General features: G+C 45.8%; 1 protein-coding gene across 6 annotated transcripts in view; it reads right to left on the reverse strand.

The window, feature by feature from the left end:
* The window catches only part of NPAS3 (neuronal PAS domain protein 3), a 414,873-nt gene that overhangs the window by 231,434 nt on the left and 164,406 nt on the right, over nt 1-19,033 (reverse strand). For all 6 annotated transcript variants that reach the window (XM_075613155.1, XM_075613154.1, XM_075613156.1 and 3 more), the window contains one exon: nt 17,228-17,472. In XM_075613155.1, coding sequence (XP_075469270.1) covers nt 17,228-17,472 — 245 coding nt within the window. The remainder of the gene's footprint in view (nt 1-17,227; nt 17,473-19,033) is intronic.

The raw sequence follows: 19,033 nt of genomic DNA on the forward strand, positions 1-19,033 counted from the left end.
TCTCTCTCTTATCTGTTTCCTCTCTCTCTCTTATCTGTTTCCTCTCTCTCTCTTATCTGTTTCCTCTCTCTCTCTTATCTGTTTCCTCTCTCTCTCTTATCTGTTTCCTCTCTCTCTCTTATCTGTTTCCTCTCTCTCTCTTATCTGTTTCCTCTCTCTCTCTTATCTGTTTCCTCTCTCTCTCTTATCTGTTTCCTCTCTCTCTCTCTCTTATCTGTTTGCCCTCTCTCTCTCGTCTGTTTCCCCTCTCTCTCGTCTGTTTCCCCTCTCTCTCTCGTCTGTTTCCCCTCTCTCTCTCGTCTGTTTCCCCTCTCTCTCTCGTCTGTTTCCCCTCTCTCTCTCGTCTGTTTCCCCTCTCTCTCTCGTCTGTTTCCCCTCTCTCTCTCGTCTGTTTCCGCTCTCTCTCTCGTCTCTTTCCGCTCTCTCTCGTCTCTTTCCCCTCTCTCTCGTCTCTTTCCCCACTCTCTCGTCTCTTTCCCCTCTCTCTCGTCTCTTTCCCCTCTCTTTCGTCTCTTTCCCCTCTCTTTCGTCTCTTTCCCCTCTCTGTCGTCTCTTTCACCTCTCTGTCGTCTCTTTCCCCTCTCTGTCGTCTCTTTCCCCTCTCTGTCGTCTCTTTCCCCTCTCTTTCCCCTCTCTGTCGTCTCTTTCCCCTCTCTGTCCTCTCTTTCCCCTCTCTGTCGTCTCTTTCCCCTCTCTGTCGTCTCTTTCCCCTCTCTGTCGTCTCTTTCCCCTCTCTGTCGTCTCTTTCCCCTCTCTGTCGTCTCTTTCCCCTCTCTGTCGTCTCTTTCCCCTCTCTGTCGTCTCTTTCCCCTCTCTGTCGTCTCTTTCCCCTCTCTGTCGTCTCTTTCCCCTCTCTGTCGTCTCTTTCCCCTCTCTGTCCCCTCTCTGTCGTCTCTTTCCCCTCTCTCTCTCTTCTGTTTCCCCTATCTCTCTCGTCTGTTTCCGCTCTCACTCATCTGTTTCCCCTCTCTCTCATTTGTTTCTCCTCTCTCTCATCTGTTTCTCCTCTCTCTCATCTGTTTCCCCTCTCTCTCATCTGTTTCCCCTCTCTCTCATCTGTTTCCCCTCTCTCTCATCTGTTTCCCCTCTCTCTCATCTGTTTCCCCTCTCTCTCATCTGTTTCCCCTCTCTCTCTCTCATCTGTTTTTTCTCTCATCTGTTGCCTCTCTCTCTCTCTGATCTGTTTCCTCTCTCTCTCTTATCTGTTTCCTCTCTCTCTCTTATCTGTTTCCTCTCTCTCTCTTATCTGTTTCCTCTCTCTCTCTCTCTTATCTGTTTGCCCTCTCTCTCTCTCGTCTGTTTCCCCTCTCTCTCGTCTGTTTCCCCTCTCTCTCTCGTCTGTTTCCCCTCTCTCTCTCGTCTGTTTCCCCTCTCTCTCTCGTCTGTTTCCCCTCTCTCTCTCTCGTCTGTTTCCCCTCTCTCTCTCGTCTGTTTCCCCTCTCTCTCTCTCGTCTGTTTCCCCTCTCTCTCTCTCGTCTGTTTCCCCTCTCTCTCTCGTACCCCTCTCTGTCATCTCTTTCCCGTCTCTGTCGTCTCTTTCCCCTCTCTGTCGTCTCTTTCCCCTCTCTGTCGTCTCTTTCCCCTCTCTGTCGTCTCTTTCCCCTCTCTGTCGTCTCTTTCCCCTCTCTCTCTCTCTCTCTCTCTTCTGTTTCCCCTATCTCTCTCGTCTATTTCCGCTCTCACTCATCCGTTTCCCCTCTCTCTCATCTGTTTCCCCTCTCTCTCATCTGTTTCTCCTCTCTCTCATCTGTTTCCCCTCTCTCTCATCTGTTTCCCCTCTCTCTCTCTCATCTGGTTTTTCTCTCATCTGTTTCCTCTCTCTCTCTCATCTGTTTCCTCTCTCTCTCTTATCTGTTTCCTCTCTCTCTCTCTTATCTGTTTCCTCTCTCTCTCTCTCTCTCATCTGTTTCCTCTCTCTCTCTCTTATCTGTTTCCTCTCTCTCTCATCTGTTTCCTCTCTCTCTCTATTATCTGTTTCCCCTCTCTCTCTCGTCTGTTTCCCCTCTCTCTCTCGTCTGTTTCCCCTCTCTCTCTCGTCTGTTTCCCCTCTCTCTCTCGTCTGTTTCCCCTCTCTCTCTCGTCTGTTTCCCCTCTCTCTCTCGTCTGTTTCCCCTCTCTCTCTCGTCTGTTTCCCCTCTCTCTCTCGTCTGTTTCCCCTCTCTCTCTCGTCTGTTTCCCCTCTCTCTCTCGTCTGTTTCCCCTCTCTCTCTCGTCTGTTTCCCCTCTCTCTCTCGTCTGTTTCCCCCCTCTCTCTCGTCTGTTTCCCCTCTCTCTCTCGTCTGTTTCCCCTCTCTCTCTCGTCTGTTTCCCCTCTCTTTCGTCTGTTTCCCCTCTCTTTCGTCTGTTTCCCCTCTCTCTCGTCTGTTTCCCCTCTCTCTCATCTGTTTCCCCTCTCTCTCATCTGTTTCCCCTCTCTCTCATCTGTTTCCCCTCTCTCTCTCTCTCATCTGTTTTTTCTCTCATCTGTTTCCTCTCTCTCTCATCTGTTTCCCCTCTCTCTCTCATCTGTTTCCCCTCTCTCTCTCTCTCGTCTCTTTCCCCTCTCTCTCTCGTCTGTTTCCCCTCTCTCTCGTCTGTTTCCCCTCTCTCTCTCTCGTCTGTTTCCCCTCTCTCTCTCTCGTCTGTTTCCCCTCTCTCTCTCTCGTCTGTTTCCCCTCTCTCTCTCTCGTCTGTTTCCCCTCTCTCTCTCGTCTGTTTCCCCTCTCTCTCTCGTCTGTTTCCCCTCTCTCTCTCGTCTGTTTCTGCTCTCACTCTCGTCTGTTTCCCCTCTCTCTTGTCTGTTTCCCCTCTCTCTCGTCTGTTTCCCCTCTCTCTCGTCTGTTTCCCCTCTCTCTCTCATCTGTTTCCCCTCTCTCTCATCTGTTTCCCCTCTCTCTCTCATCTGTTTCCCCTCTCTCTCTCTCTCATCTGTTTTTTCTCTCATCTGTTTCCTCTCTCTCTCATCTGTTTCCTCTCTCTCTCATCTGTTTCCTCTCTCTCTCTCATCTGTTTCCTCTCTCTCTCTCTTATCTGTTTCCTCTCTCTCTTATCTGTTTCCTCTCTCTCTCTCATCTGTTTCCCCTCTCTCTCTCTCATCTGTTTCCCCTCTCTCTCATCTGTTCCCCCTCTCTCTCATCTGTTCCCCTGTCTCTCATCTGTTCCCCTGTCTCTCATCTGTTCCCCCTCTCTCTCATCTGTTCCCCCTCTCTCTCGTCTGTTTCCCCTCTCTCTAATATGTTTCCACTCCCTCTCGTCTGTTTCGTCTCTCTCTCGTCTATTTCCTTTCTCTCTCTGTTCTGTTTCCCCTCTGTCTCTCATCTGTTTCCCCTCTCTCTCTCGTCTGTTTCCCCTCTCTCTCTCGTCTGTTTCCCCTCTCTCTCTCGTCTGTTTCCCCCCTCTCTCTCGTCTGTTTCCCCTCTGTCTCTCGTCCTCTCTTCACCCCCTCATACCTTCCCCTCTGTCTCTCTCCTGTCTCGTGACTCTCTCTCTCACTCATGTCTCCTGCTCATACATTTCCCCCTCTCTCTGTTATAACTCGCACTCCCTGCCTCTCAGCCTCATTTAATACAGATATGACTTTGCGGGAAGGGAAAATGATTTAATTTATGATCACTCATCCCTGATGTGGATCTATGAATGTGAACATTTCTGTTTCTAATTTTAATTGCTCCATTCGCTCCCCACAGGAAGGCAGCTAAATTGGCTCGGTGAAACAGTGGCGACTCGCATGAAAACAGAGGCTAGGCTTTACACCGTTTCTAAATAACGGTCCCATTTTCACAGCGTGTTGCTTTGAAGCATTATTACCCTGAGAGGGACTTCCCCAACCTTGCCCGGATTTTTAGAAACTAGTTACCCAGCACAGACTCCAGTATTAATGTGCGCCAATACACGGAGGTGCAAGCATAGTAATGCACCCACATACCCCAAGCATATAGAACAGGGGCTGCCAACGCCAGTCCTCAAGGGCCACCAACAGGTCAGGTTTTCAGGATATCCCTGCTTCAGCATAGGTGGCTCAATCAGTGGCTCAGTCTTTCGACTGCACCACCCGTGCTGAAGCAGGGATATCCCGAAAACCTGACCTGCTGGTGGCTCTTGAGGACTGGAGTTGGCTCGTCCCTGGTGTGGGAGATAGAACAGAACACAGAGATTGGTGGCAGATAAGAAGCAGAGATCTACGTAGCACAGTGCTGAGAAATCGGACCGTATGTCCAAAGAGAAGTTCTTATAGAAAGAAACCGGTTTCATATCTGCGATACACCAGGTGCAATGTTTTGCCCCAGAATTGCTTTACTTGATAATACACCCCAAAGGGGGCAAAAAACTGCACAACATTTATGGAAAAGAAAAAAAGTCCTAATTGGAAGCACTTTACTTGCTTCAGTTTCGCAGCCTTTAGTACATATCCCCCCATTACTCTCATGCATATGAATGGAGGTCAAGGCGTGCTAATGCTTAGCCCCCCTTTGTGGACCCGGGCCCTGGTGCGTTAAGTGTGAGGGTGCAGGTGCGGCGACAGACAGGAACACCGTAGATATAAGTGTGCTGAAACCCCTGGATACAGGGGCAGATAACTGGCAGAGATACCCGCAGGATGAGATTACAGAGGCAGTAACAGGTACACACATACATACATACCCCCAGTAAGAGTATATGCAGCACTGATAGGTATACACAAAGTATGAATGTAGACGGCCAGTAACAGACAGGGGCAGCAATCCTGTAGCTACAGAAAACCCAAGTACAGTATGAGAATACAGGGGCAGTATAGGTACTCAGAGATGGAATTGCAAGGGCAGTAAAAGGTCAGAGGAACACAAGAAAGAGTAATGGTCGTACCAGTTATATTAAGCTATTATTGTGGTGCGAGGAGGAAGTTAACACTAATATCCTTTAACACTAACTCTGTCCTTTAATTTTTGGGGTGATTTTGCACTGCTTGGTTACACTAATGTTTAATGGTGTACACCGATGTGAGAGGCATACTTTTCCCCTAAACATCCACAGTGTTCCTCCCACGCACATCCTTCACCCCCCCCCCCCACAGTAATTTGAATAAACTGAACATAACCTGCATTGTAATAGATAGAATTATAATACTGAAGGAATCTGTGAGGCAGCAAATACAGGAGGTTAAAGGAGCAGTTTTGTTTTACAGGGTGGGAACTGGTGATCCCCCTGGGCCAACGTCATTATTTTAGGCTCCGGAGTTTAAATCTCCCTCAGGGGAAACAAAATGGCCGTTTTATCGTAGGCCAATAATAGTTAGCTGCAATATCATCGCACAGCACCAGGCTCTTAGCAGCATGAGTTGAGTATGCTGTTTGGTTTCAGACTTTCAGTCCTAGGACATTATTTATTAAAGCCTCCCGGCTACAGGTGCAAAAATGCTGCACTAGATAAGTGAAATCAAGAAAATCCCATTGGTTTCAATAGGAATATTTTTCCTTAATAAATCTGGTGCGATTTGATTGCCCCCGTTTCCCAGCCAGGAGACTGCCGCCCTACGACTGAAAGTCTGAATCCAAATCGGAACCACTGAGGAGAGAGAATGGTGCAGTAATCTCAAAGCTGGCGAGATCAGGGCCGTGCTTCAAAAGCAAGAAAAGATGGAGCGTTTACCCTGCTCCGAGCCGCGCCCCGTGTAACAAGCGCATATTTCCAGCTTCTTACACTAGGTGCACATTTCCAAAGAAGAAGATGAACGCCACAAATCAGGCCTGGCGGAGTGGAGAAATGCTTCTCCAACTTCACCCGTTGACGAAGGGCCGGCTGGGGATATGGTGGGGCCAGGTGTACTGTGTGTGTGTGGAGCCTCTTATCACCTCCGGAGCCACGATGATGTCATGTGACACACGCTCTCGCGTCACGTAAGGCCATCATGTGACATTGCGTCGTCAAGGCGACGTGTTGTGACGACACGTTACCTGGAGATGCCGGCTCTTACAGAGCCCCCCGCGCTCTCCCCGGCCCAACTCCGGTAATCACAGTTTAAATGTTAGGATGGTTAATTTAACCACCACAACATTACACTGTGCTTATGGAAGTTGGGCCGGGGAGAGCGCGGGGACCTCTCTAAGCGCTGGGGCCAGGTGTCCTTCGCACTGATGGCACCGCCATGAAGCCGGCCCTCACATGGGTCAAAACCTGGAGCAAAGACCTTGTTACTACCATGAAAATGACCATCTTTGCACTGATAATGCTGTCAAATTGCGTTCGTGCACAGACCAGCCTGCATTGTGTTGCATGCCCATGAGCTATGAAAGAGTTAATGGACACACCAGCCAGACAGTGCAGCTTGTAGAGAGACTGGCGAATTGATTTAACAGGTTTAATATGAGAATCAGCCCGTGCCTATTACTGCTAGTAAGCTGTAGTGAGGTTATTTGTTCGCTTGGAAAAAATAGTGCTGCTTAGAATGAGCACATTAAGGGTAAAATTGCAGAGAAAACCCCATTACAACTTTATTGCTGGCAAATTGGAACCAAAGCTCGTCTGTATTTCAATTACTCAGTTACCAAAGAGATAAATCCCTTCTTTCTATTTCTCTCTCTTTCTCTCTCTTTCTCTCTCCCCCCCTTCTCTCTTTTTTTTTCCAGACGTTCAATCCGAGACTCCATGATGAGAAATCCTCTTATTATACCTTACCGACAGCACGCGGTTTTTCTTAGCAATTTCGAGAAATTGTCCATTAAGTTCTTTTTATTACGTCCCAAAAGCTTCTAAGCTCACAAGACATTTATCACGGAGAAACGCTGGCTGGGGCATTTCAAGGTCCCTCCTTCCCCCATCAGAGCTCCGCCGATTGCTTAGCGCGCGTCACGCTGTGTGTTCGACATGTTCCAGACTTGCTCTTTCATTATTTTTTTCTCTCCGTCCCATTAAAAAAGTTTGGGATGAGAAGAAAATCCAGACTGTATGGGATTTTAAAATGTGCAATCTTCTCTTATCTGCCATTTCTCCTTTGTTATTATTTCTATATTTTCATGAATGAATCCTGGGTTAATCTCCTTAATAATAATAATAATAATAAAAATAAAAAATAAACTGTATTTTCAAGATAATAAACAACCCTAAAATAGCTTAAAAGAAACCATCACAGCCACTCTCATCACAGCTACTTTCTGCCACCTTGCAGTAGCGGCTGAAGAGGTGAAGTCACTGGCAACCATCTTGTTCTAGCCCCAGCCAACATCTAAAATGCCACAGTCCAAAGGAAAGAGTGATCACTCTTACCACAAACTGACCTAAACAAGAGACAGCTTGAGCCCATATTCCAAAGGGAATGTTTATTGGGAGAGAGCACCAGGATACATACACTAATAAGATATTCAGTTCTTCATGGATGTAATTATAGTGCCCAAGATGGCCAAACCTCACAGGTTTCCCATACTCTTCGGTGAAAACTCCGGACACTATCATTTATCAAATGACAAATTATCTCGATTATCCATAAAAAGGTATCGCAACCTGTAACGAGCCTACACTTCTCCTTGATTTGTCATTCCCCATCAAACCTCGCCCAACTACCAACAGTTACTTCCATTGCCGGGGAAGGGAGCTCCTGAAAGGGGCATGGTGGCTATGTGCCGCTTGCTGTTAAATAGCTTTACCATGAGTTGCTGGTTACTGAGGCAGTGAAGGGGTGCAAGATTATTGTTCTGTGATATCCCCCCTGCTTATTAGAATAAGAGTCACTGGTATGTTGATTAGAATCTCCCTCCCCCCCCCTTCCCCCCTTACCCCCCCGTTCCCAGCCCAGCTTTTGGCTGCAAAGCCGAAGAGGTGAAACTTGTGGCATAAAATCTATAATTGTAATCAAGTGTGTCTAAAAGATGTCATTACCAGGAGCTGTTACCATGTCAGGACGGCAATAAGGCACCCAATAGCCGATTCCGAATCTTCTCCACCAGCGGTGTGCCCGGAGATAGCTGTGCTGTGCAAACCCCCTTCCCTCCCCTCGCTCCTCTCAATATCCTGGTGATTAGAGGAGACGTGAGCGATTAAACACAGTGTTAGCCCCGTTCTCCAGCCCAGTGCTGTGACCTTTTCATTAAACCCCAGTGTTTTCCCACAGGAGCAGGTGAAAGGTCACGGATCAAGACGTCAGCCTCCCTGGACAGACCCATCAGTGTGTGTGGTGTGTGTTAGATGCAACGGTTTATAAATATAGGGAGGCATATGTGGGCTACATTCATACAGTATAGTATGTGTGTGGCTATGTATGTATATTTCTAAGAGGAGTTCTAGCACTCCTCACTTCCCTATAACCTCTCCCTATAACTCCTTCCCCAACTGACCATTCCCTATATTTCCTACTCTAACTGCTCCCTATAACTCCTTTCCCAACTCCTCATATAACTCCTCCCATAACTGCTCCCTATAACTCCTCCCCTAACCGCTCCCTATAACTCCTCTCCTAACTGCTCCCTATAACTCCTCCCCTAACCGCTCCCTATAACCCCTTACCCAAATGTTCCTATAACCTCTCCCTATAACTCCTCCCCTAACTGCTCCTATAACCACTGCCTGTAACTACTCCCCTAACTGCTCCTATAACTCCTCCCTTAACTGCCCCTATAACTCCTCCCCTAACTGCTCCTATAACTCCTCCCCTAACTGCTCCTATAACCACTGCCCGTAACTACTCCCCTAACTGCTCCTATTACTGCTCCATATATCTCCTCCTATAACCGCTCCCTATATCTCCTCCTATAACCGCTCCCTATATCTCCACCTATAACCGCTCCCTATAACTCCTCCCCTAACTGCTCCTATAACTGCTCCATATATCTCCTCCCCTAACTGCTCCTATAACTCCTCCCATAACTCCTCCTATAACTGCTCCATATAACTCCTCCCCTAACTCCTCCTATAACCGCTCCCTATATCTCCTCCTATAACCGCTACCTATATCTCCTCCAATAACTGCACCCTATAACTCCTCCCCTATCTGCTCCTATAATCGCTCCCTATAACTCCTCCCCTAACTCCTCCCCTAACTGCTCCTATAACTCCTCCCCTAACTGCTCCCTATAACTCCTCCCCTATCTGCTCCTATAATCGCTCCCTATAACTCCTCCCCTAACTGCTCCTATAACTCCTCCCATAACTCCTCCTATAACTGCTCCATATAACTCCTCCTATAACTCCTCCCCTAACTCCTCCTATAACCGCTCCCTATATCTCCTCCTATAACCGCTACCTATATCTCCTCCAATAACTGCACCCTATAACTCCTCCCCTATCTGCTCCTATAATCGCTCCCTATAACTCCTCCCCTAACTCCTCCCCTAACTCCTCCCCTAACTGCTCCTATAACTCCTCCCCTAACTGCTCCCTATAACTCCTCCCCTAACTGCTCCTATAACTCCTCCCCTAACTCCTCCTATAACTGCGCCATATAACTCCTCCTATAACTGCTCCATATAACTCCTCCTATAACTGCTCCATATAACTCCTCCTATAACCGCTCCCTATATCTCCTCCTATAACTGCTTCTCATAACTCCTCCCTCAACTGTTGCTATACCCACTCTCCCTCGCTGCGGAAGCAAAGCTCCCTGATACATTGACGCACAGAAGAAAGGAAGCTGCTGTCATCAGCTGAACATCACAATGCCAGCTACACACCTCCCCCCACACGCGCACATCACACGCGCTCTCTCTCGACCCCGAGTGTCTGTCTCCGTACACAAGATGTAAAACCGCGCAACAAAAGTTGGAAATGCAACAAATCAAAGAATTCTCTCTTTTGGTGACATTTGAATTCATGCAAACTCACAGGGCTCCGAGACAACACGCTTTCATAATAATATATATTTCTGCTGCCCAAGTCATGCCAATTACATCTGATTGGATACTTTCTTTATTCAACAAGCCCCTTTCATGTCATTTTAATTTACTGTCAAAGGAGCCGGAATATTGGAAACTAAATTATTTACTCCAACCCATAAACCAATAATGTTCCATTTGTCTCGTACAGGGAGAGTCTGGGCTAACAAGATTATTAAGGACATTACTTGTAATGGTGAATGTCCTTCACCGCGTCTCTGCGCCTGCTGTGCTCTCAGAAAGCAGACTTCAAAGCCCCCCGTGCCATTCCGTCACACCGCCTCTGATTTCAATTACAGCCTCTCTGGGCTTTGTGAGCGTGGATCAGACGCTCTGCCTGCCCAGTATTGTCAGCGCCTCGGAGAGCTGTGTGCTCACGGGGGATTAGTATTCCCATCTCTCAGACAGGGACTGAGAGACAGGGGCACAGACACACATGGATCCCTATTTAATATGATGTATGCATGGGAATATAGATATTTATTATGTATATCTTTCCCCAGCTCTGTATAGTTGAATGGGGTTACATCTTCTCAGACAAGAGGAAGAATGCTTCACATTATATCTGATAGAGACCCAAAGAGATGCAGACAGACACAGAAAGAGAGACAGACACAGATACATACACAGAGACAGAGATATACAGAGAGACAGAGATATACACAGAGACAGAGATATACACAGAGACAGAGATATACACAGAGACAGAGATATACACAGAGACAGAGATATACACAGAGACAGATACGTACACAGAGACACATACACAGAGGCACAGAGACAGATATATACAGAGAGACAGAGATATACACAGAGACATACACAGAGACAGAGATATACACAGAGACAGAGATATACACAGAGACAGATACGTACACAGAGACACATACACATACACAGAGGCACAGAGACAGATATATACACAGAGAGACAGAGACATACACAGAGACAGATACATATACACAGAGACACAGATATATACACACAGACCGATATATAGACAGATACATACACAGAGACACAAATACAGATACATACACATACACAGACAGAGACACAAATATGCAGATACATACACAGAGACATATACACAGAGACACATACTGTACACAGAGACAGAAACATACACTAAGACAAATACATATACAGAGACATACACAGAGACAGATACACAAACACATACATAAAGTGCACAGACACAGAGACAGATACACAAACACATACATAAAGTGCACAGAGACAGATACATACATACATACATACATACATAGAGACATAAATATACAGAGACCCAAAGACAGATACATAGAGAGAGACAGATACACACACAGCAACACAGAGACAGACACATACACAAATGTAAAGAGGCAGATACATACAGAGAAACACAGAGACAGATACATGCACGGAGACAGATACATACACAGATACAAAGAGAGATACATACACAGAGGCAGATAAATACAGAGGCAGATACATACACAGAGGCAGATAAATACAGAGACACAGAGACAGATACAAACAGAGTGACACAGAGACAAATACAAACACAGATGTAACGAGACATACATACAGAGACAGGTACATACACAGATACAAAGAGAGATACATACAGAGAGACACAGAGACAGATAAATACACATACATAGATAGAGACACACACATACACAGATACAAAGAGACAGCTACATACATATAGACAGAGACAGATACACACACCGATACACAGAGGGAAACATACACAGAGACAGATAAATACACATACATACACAGAGACACAGAGACAGATACAAACAGAGACAGACACACACACACAGATACAAAGAGACAGACACAGACACAGAGAGAGACACATATACAGATGCAAAGAGACAGATACATACACAGAGGCAGAGACATACACAGAAACAAAGAGACAGACACATACACAGAGATGCAGAGAGACACATACTGTACACCGATACAAAGAGATATATATACATACACAGAGACACAGAGACAGACACATACACAGAGACACAGAGACAGACACATACAAAGATATAAAAAGAGACAGACACATATACATACACAGAGACACAGAGACAGACAAATACACAGATACAAAGAGACAGATACAGTACATACACATAAACAGAGACAGATACACACATAGAGACATATACACAGATACAAAGAGGCTGATAAATACACAGAGAAAGAAACATTCACAGAGACAGATACATAGACAGAGACACAGAGACAGATACAAAGAGACAGATGAATACACAGAGACAGACACATAGACGGAGACAGACACATACACAGAGACATACAGAGAGACACATACACAGAGACAGACACATACAGTACACAGAGACATTCAAAGAGGCACATACACAGAGACAGACAGATACATACACAGAGGCACAGAGACAGACACATACACAGAGGCACAGAGACAGACACATACACAGAGACATACCGAGAGGCACATACACAAAGACAGAGAGATACATACACAGAGGCACAGACACATACACAGAGGCACAGAGACAGACACATACACAGAGCTAGATACATACACAGAGGCACAGAGACAGACACATACACAGAGCCAGAGACATACACACAGACACAGAGACATACAGAGAAGCACATACACAGAGACAGACAGATACATACACAGACACACAGACTGGAACTTAATGTCAAGGGACAAAGAGAGATTTACAGAGAGCCATGCAGACAGCAAGGACATTATTCTTTGTCTGTTATGGGTTAACGCTCCCAATCCGTTAACTCCCATTGACTTAAATGTGTGTTAACGCCCGGTCGGGTGCACCAACCCATAACGGACCTTAATAAATAACCCTCTAAGACAGCGACAGACAGGAGCAGGCATAGATTAATAAACAGGCAGAGAGGGGGCACAGATCCGGCCCTCTCCATAACCTTCATTACTCACATCTTACTGCAGTGCCCTTAACCCCTTCCCTGCCAGGGACACCTGCAAAGCACCTCTCCGGACACTTCCTTAAGCCATTCACTAGTGCGTTACATTAACCCTTCGCCGCCTTGCATTGTGGGCTCCTGCTTTCGGCAGCGGGTGAGATGCCAGGCTGGGGCTGCCCGGGTATTAGTCACAGCTGACTGAACATCCAGATGTGTTACCTGCAGCACCGCGCCCGCGTGATTTATCCCTCCCATTAAGCGGCCTAATTGCTGCAGCTTCAGATGCCATCACCAGGGGGAAACAGAGCTCAGGTTCCCCCCTCAACTTGAACATCCATCACCATCTCGTGTGAGTGTGAACCCGCACCCTCCGGGATCCGCACACACCTGGGCCCGGAGGGGGAGGGGAGTACCACTACTTTTTAAATTTAAAAGCGGAGAGTCCAACTACTTTTTTTAATTGTTCAAATACATATAGTTCCACTTTCTCTTCAAACAATAAGTGACTTGTTGTAGAAAAATATATTTTACGTCCAGCACAGTCCCAGTACTTTTTTAAGACACGTGATCACTGTATTTATAGATATAGAGCTTTTCATTATCAATTGACAACCCTGCCTTCACATGGCGCCCCTCGTTTCCAGCAAAATGGGCTCTGCCGACCCTTGGGCCTGGCGTCCCCGTGGGTATATCCAGCTAAACAACTTCCATGGATCTTTTTAAAGTGAAGTTTTCCGTGGAAGTTGCCCATACCCGCCCGTGGGTGAAGAGGCGGAAAGTCAGTAATATTTGTTGTATGTATGTGGATCCATCTATCTATATTTTAATGTCCCTTTATACACACCAGGCGCACTTGAGAGAGTAAACAGAAGTATACAGAATACATGTGTAACTAATCCCTGGATGGGAAGTGTACCCATCTCTGGAATGTGAACGCAGCTGATTACATGCGATTTCCGCGTGTTATTTCTCAGGCTTGCTGCTTGTTCTCATGTGGATTTCATTCTCCCATGTACTGTACATTCTCTGTTTGTGAAATTGCCCCGCTGAACGTTCACCAATGGAAGGCGTTTGAGAGCACAGATAATAATGGAGGTGCTACAAGCCACGCACAGCTTGAATAATCACCGGAGAACCAACACAGGCAGCTCAGGAATGGGTTTATTTGTGGCCAATGTCGGATCCCAGTGCTTATCATCTAAAAAAAAAAAAAAACATTTGTGGTGCCTCCCTCGTTCCCACTTATTTTATCAACCGTAGCAAGGGAGAAGGTTATATACGGGGTGAAACAGTAGCGGTGTGTGAGGACTTTTGAAGTGGAAAAACCCATTTTTAATCCCAGTGTTAGCTTCTTGTGACCTTATCTCCCTGGGCTTCAGACAGCAAACTTAGATTGTGAGCTCTTTGTGGCAAAGACTGATTAGACCTGCTACACTGTTAAAGAGCACTAAATAAGAAAATATTATTATTATTATTATTGAGCGATTTGAGCTTACGCTGCTAAACCCTCCACCCCGGTTTTTAAACGAATGCTTTGTGGGATCAGCGACCAAAACAGCTCTCCTCCTCCTCCTCCTCCTCAGCCAAAAGCAATTTCTTTTTCTAATTTTAGTTATGCACAAGCCTGCGGGCATCATGAGCGTTTAGTAATTAGTTTTATAATTACTGCTGTTTTGCTCACTGTCATTCAATTTCTCTTACAGCCCGGGCCGGGAATGCGCCGTCTCTTCGCCCACAGCTGTGGAAATTGCTCTCCGATTAGAAAGCAAAAAAGGGGAGATAACGAACAGAAAAACAGCAACAGTGTTTGTTGGGTGTGACGCGATTCAACGCTCTGCCCGTGCCAGCTAACGCTGCAATGTGCCGCAGTCCCCTCCAGTACTGGCAGGGTTAAAGGTATCATCTCATTTAGGGTCTATTCTAGGAGTGGCCAATTCCAGTCCTCTAGGGCCACCAACAGGTCAGGTTTTCAGGATATCCCTGCTTTAGCACAGGTGGCTCTCAGTCAGTGGCTCAATCGTTGACTGTACCACCTGTGCTGAAGCAGGGATATCCTAAAACCTGACCTGTTGCTGGCCCTTGAGGACAGGAGTTGGCCAGCCCCTGGTTTATTCTATATTCAGCAAAGCAGGTGATCTCAGAGGAAATTCTCCATTGAAGTTGATGGGGAATTTCGGCTGAAGACGGCCATGACCGTTCGCTTCAGCGGATACAGGATAAGCAAGTTAAGCTGAAGAGCTTTTTAGAAACGCGGCTCAAAAGTGTAACTTTGATTAGCGGAGAAACAAATATGGTGGCCCATGAAATGCATACAGTTCAGTGCAAGTTTGGGGCTGCTTCGGACGAGATGTAACAGCACCGACCTTTACAGGAAGCTGTATTCATTCATTTAATTACATTTACTTAGCCCCTTCCAAAAACCAATAACTTTATGAGTAAAACACACACTATTTGTCAGAACAGCATGTAAGACAAGATCACCTTTCTTCTTGGAGGTCAAACACATTAGACATTTAATAATTAGGAGCGCAAGTCGATGGCCGTCGTTTCAACCATCACCCCAAAAATTGAAAACAAATGAAAAATCTAGCCTGCTATCTGTAGATATTTGTCATTTATTTATATTTTTGGGGTGATGGTTAAAAAAATCTGACCATCCATTTCTGTTCCTAATTATTAACATGGTACGACAGAATGTAGAAAGCAGACAAGGACCAAGTGAGAGGAACACGCGAGGAGCACGCGAGGAACACGCAAATGGGGTTTCCAAATTAGTTTTACAAATTGTAGCTTTAATCCTTTCACTGCCGGAGGGGATTGTAATGTTAAACAGGGTGCTAATTTGCTTCTTGGAAAGATGCTGCCGTGTTACTCGTGTGGTGCACACTGGCGGGGGCGGGGGCGGGGATGTTTTGCCATTGCTGTCAGTCAGTGCAGACACCGGATTCATTAAGCTGCCATTTTTATTTAGCTCATTTCGCAGCTTAATTAAATGAATGATGGGTGACAGATCTCTGCATTTTTATTGTCTCTTCACCCGACGGCAAAGAACAGCTTTGTGTCAATGAGTAAGACGCCTAGAGCAGTGAGAAGCTCAGACATTGGTCTCTGGGAAGGGAGCTTGTGATACCGTAAGATTGAGAGGCTTGGTGTTCGAAGTGGGATCCTGTGAAGTTGTTAACACTAAGAGGGTTATTTACTAAAGTTTCCCTATGCAGAATGAAGTCAAATAAATTGCACCAGATTTATTAAAGAAAAACCCCAATTGCTTTCAATGGAATTTCTTTTCTTGAATATTGCCCCAAGATTTCAGCCTGGAGACCTTGGCTCCTAGATCAGGGTGTAATTTAGTGTTGAGTAGGGGGCACTGCACTTTTTGTATTCTGATAACTTGCTTAATATATATATATATATATATATATATATATATATATATATATATATATATATATATATATATATATATAGGTTGAAACATGTCTGTGTGTGGGTTAACTGACTTTGCATCTCCCAAGTCTTTGCTAAAAAAGCAGCATGCATTGGCTAAGGGTTGTTCATGTAATGTGAGCTTGAGATAAAAGGTGGCACTGTGTGCTCATTTGCATGTCATTTCCCAGAATCCCTTGCTGCAGTGGAAGTGCTGTGTGCTGGGCGATAACCTGTCTAAGACATGCAAATGAACATACAGTAATATTTACAGTTGCTATATATATATTTATTTTATATATGATATATATATATATATATTTTTCTTTTTCTTTCTTTTCTTGTACCACATGCCGGAGAGTTGTGAAAGCAGAAATTACATCTAGGAGACCATGTCTTACTGGATCATTAGATGGTAAAAAGCAGAAAGAGTTTCAACTAGAATTTGGTGATCGGTTAAGGCCTAAATTGATCCAAAAATTTTGTAGCTGCAGTTTATGCCGATCGCTGAGTTCAACAGCGACTCATCCATTACAAGGTATCAATGATTGCAAAATATCTAGTCTTCTTCAATGAATACTACAACTCAATACGACATCATTGGGTAACAAAGCCATTATTTCCTATGACAGAGCAAGGATGCCATTTCTTAAACATCCGCCAAAATAAACAAAAAGTTTTACACACACACACACACACACACACACACACACACACACACACACACACACACACACACACACACACACACACACAATACATCTCTGGAGCAGTACTGAATAAAAAGACATCACAGAATCCCTACTCATAGCATATCAGCCCAAATTTACTGAGCAGTGCTACTTCATAAGAAAACTTCTGGGAGCCAGAAGACCCTTTAATAAGAAGTGTCGGAAGTTTTCCTATGGAGTAGCACTGCTTAGTAAATATAGCCCTGAAAGCCTTATCTCCCCCACGCGTGCAGGCAGAGGATCCAGCAATACATTAGAGGGGTTAGGAGAGTCTGCTTCTGCATTGAAATGATAGTGCTGGTTGAGCGAGCAAAGACCCACCTTTGACGGAGGTGTTGGGGGGCGGCCCTTCCATGCGCAGGTTCCAGGGGGGGTCACCTAGGTTGGCAAAGTCCCTCATCTTCAGGTAGCTGATGGTCAGCCGGATGATGGAAGCCTTGTCTAGCTGACTGGTGATGGCGGCAGGAAGGGGGAGCAGTTTGGCAAGCTCGTAAAACTCAAAGTTCTCCTTCCCGCGGCGTGAACGGGCCGCGTCCCTCGACTTCTCCTTCCGCAGGGCTTGTAAACTGCAAGGGGGTGAGAGGAGAGGGAGAGCGGGGTTGCATTATTATGGGGGGAGAACTCTCAGGTACAGAGTCCCTACACCTACAGTGATCAACAAAGACCTCCACACAGGGGCTATGACAGTTTTGGGAATGGGTATTACTAACTGGGAGGGGGGGGGGGGTATTCATTCAAACAGCAATAGTTCCAATCAGGGCTAAAGAAACAGACACTGAAGGCTTACAACAGGGACGGCTAACTGCAGTCCTCAAGGGCCACCAGCAGGTCATGTTCTCAGGATATCCCTGCTTCAGCACAGGATGTAGTCTTTGACTGAGCCACTGATTGAGCTACCTGTGCTGAAGCAGGGATATCCTTAAAATCTGACCTGCTACTGGCCCTTGAGGACTGGAGTTGAGATCCCCTGGCATACAAACCCCACTTGGCCCACCTTGCCTGCCTATTTCCAGCCCTGCTCCTATCACACTGGCTTCATGCTTTACAGCCTCATTCCCCGATATAAAGCTGGACTATTTATCGTAGTTAGAGTCCCACAAAAACACTGCAGACTATTACACAGGCACTGCAGACTATTACACAGGCACTGCAGACTATTACACAGGCACTGCAGACTATTACACAGGCACTGCAGACTATTACACAGGCACTGCAGACTATTACACAGATTTGTCACTTCTGTTTCGCGCCCGGTTTTCATTATCTGTTCTAAAACCATAGGCTAAACATCTAACTGCATTTAATGCCTATGTTCTATTCCTTTATGGTTTCCTCAAGACAATATATATATATGTGTGTGTGTGTGTATATGTATATGTATATGTGTTATATTATGTGTGGTATGTATGTATGTATGTATATATATATAAAACCCTAACTGAATAAACTACATACACGTTTTATATATAGATATCTACACACATACCGTATACACATAATTCCTAACTACAGGGAGCACTTTAATCACAGACTGAATTCCCCCCACCATGTCTGTATACAAAGATATGTAGCAGTATATAGAGCAGTAGTGAGTGTGAGAACACACTGCTAAACCTTTAATGATGCCCCTCAATAGTAAGAGGTCCCGACCCACCACAGCTTGCCCTCACACATTCACTCCCTCACGCATTCACTCCCTCACGCACTCATTCTCTCACACCCTCCCTCCCTCACGCCCCCTCCCTCACGCCCTAACTCCCTCACTTCCTCACGCCCTCCCTCCCTCACGCCCTCCCTCCCTCACGCCCTCACTCGAAACTTGTGTAAGAGGAGATCCCACAAAGCTCTATAGCAACAGCTGATGTGTATAACGGAGATCCCACAGAGATCTATGTATGCATGTATGTATATCTTTATTATATAGTGCCATTAATGTACATAGAGCTGCACAGCCGTAATACCCATGGCATAATTATATAAATAACAAATACTACAGATGAGTATAAGGCTGCGCTTATAGTGCCGGCAACGCAACGTCGCCCGAAAACAAATGCATTGTCTCCGCCACGTGCGCTTATAGTAAGCGCGATGGCGACAAAGCGACAAGATTTTTTGAAGCCAGCAATA

This window comes from Ascaphus truei, chromosome 9 (assembly GCF_040206685.1).
Source record: "Ascaphus truei isolate aAscTru1 chromosome 9, aAscTru1.hap1, whole genome shotgun sequence".
Taxonomy (NCBI): domain Eukaryota; kingdom Metazoa; phylum Chordata; class Amphibia; order Anura; family Ascaphidae; genus Ascaphus; species Ascaphus truei.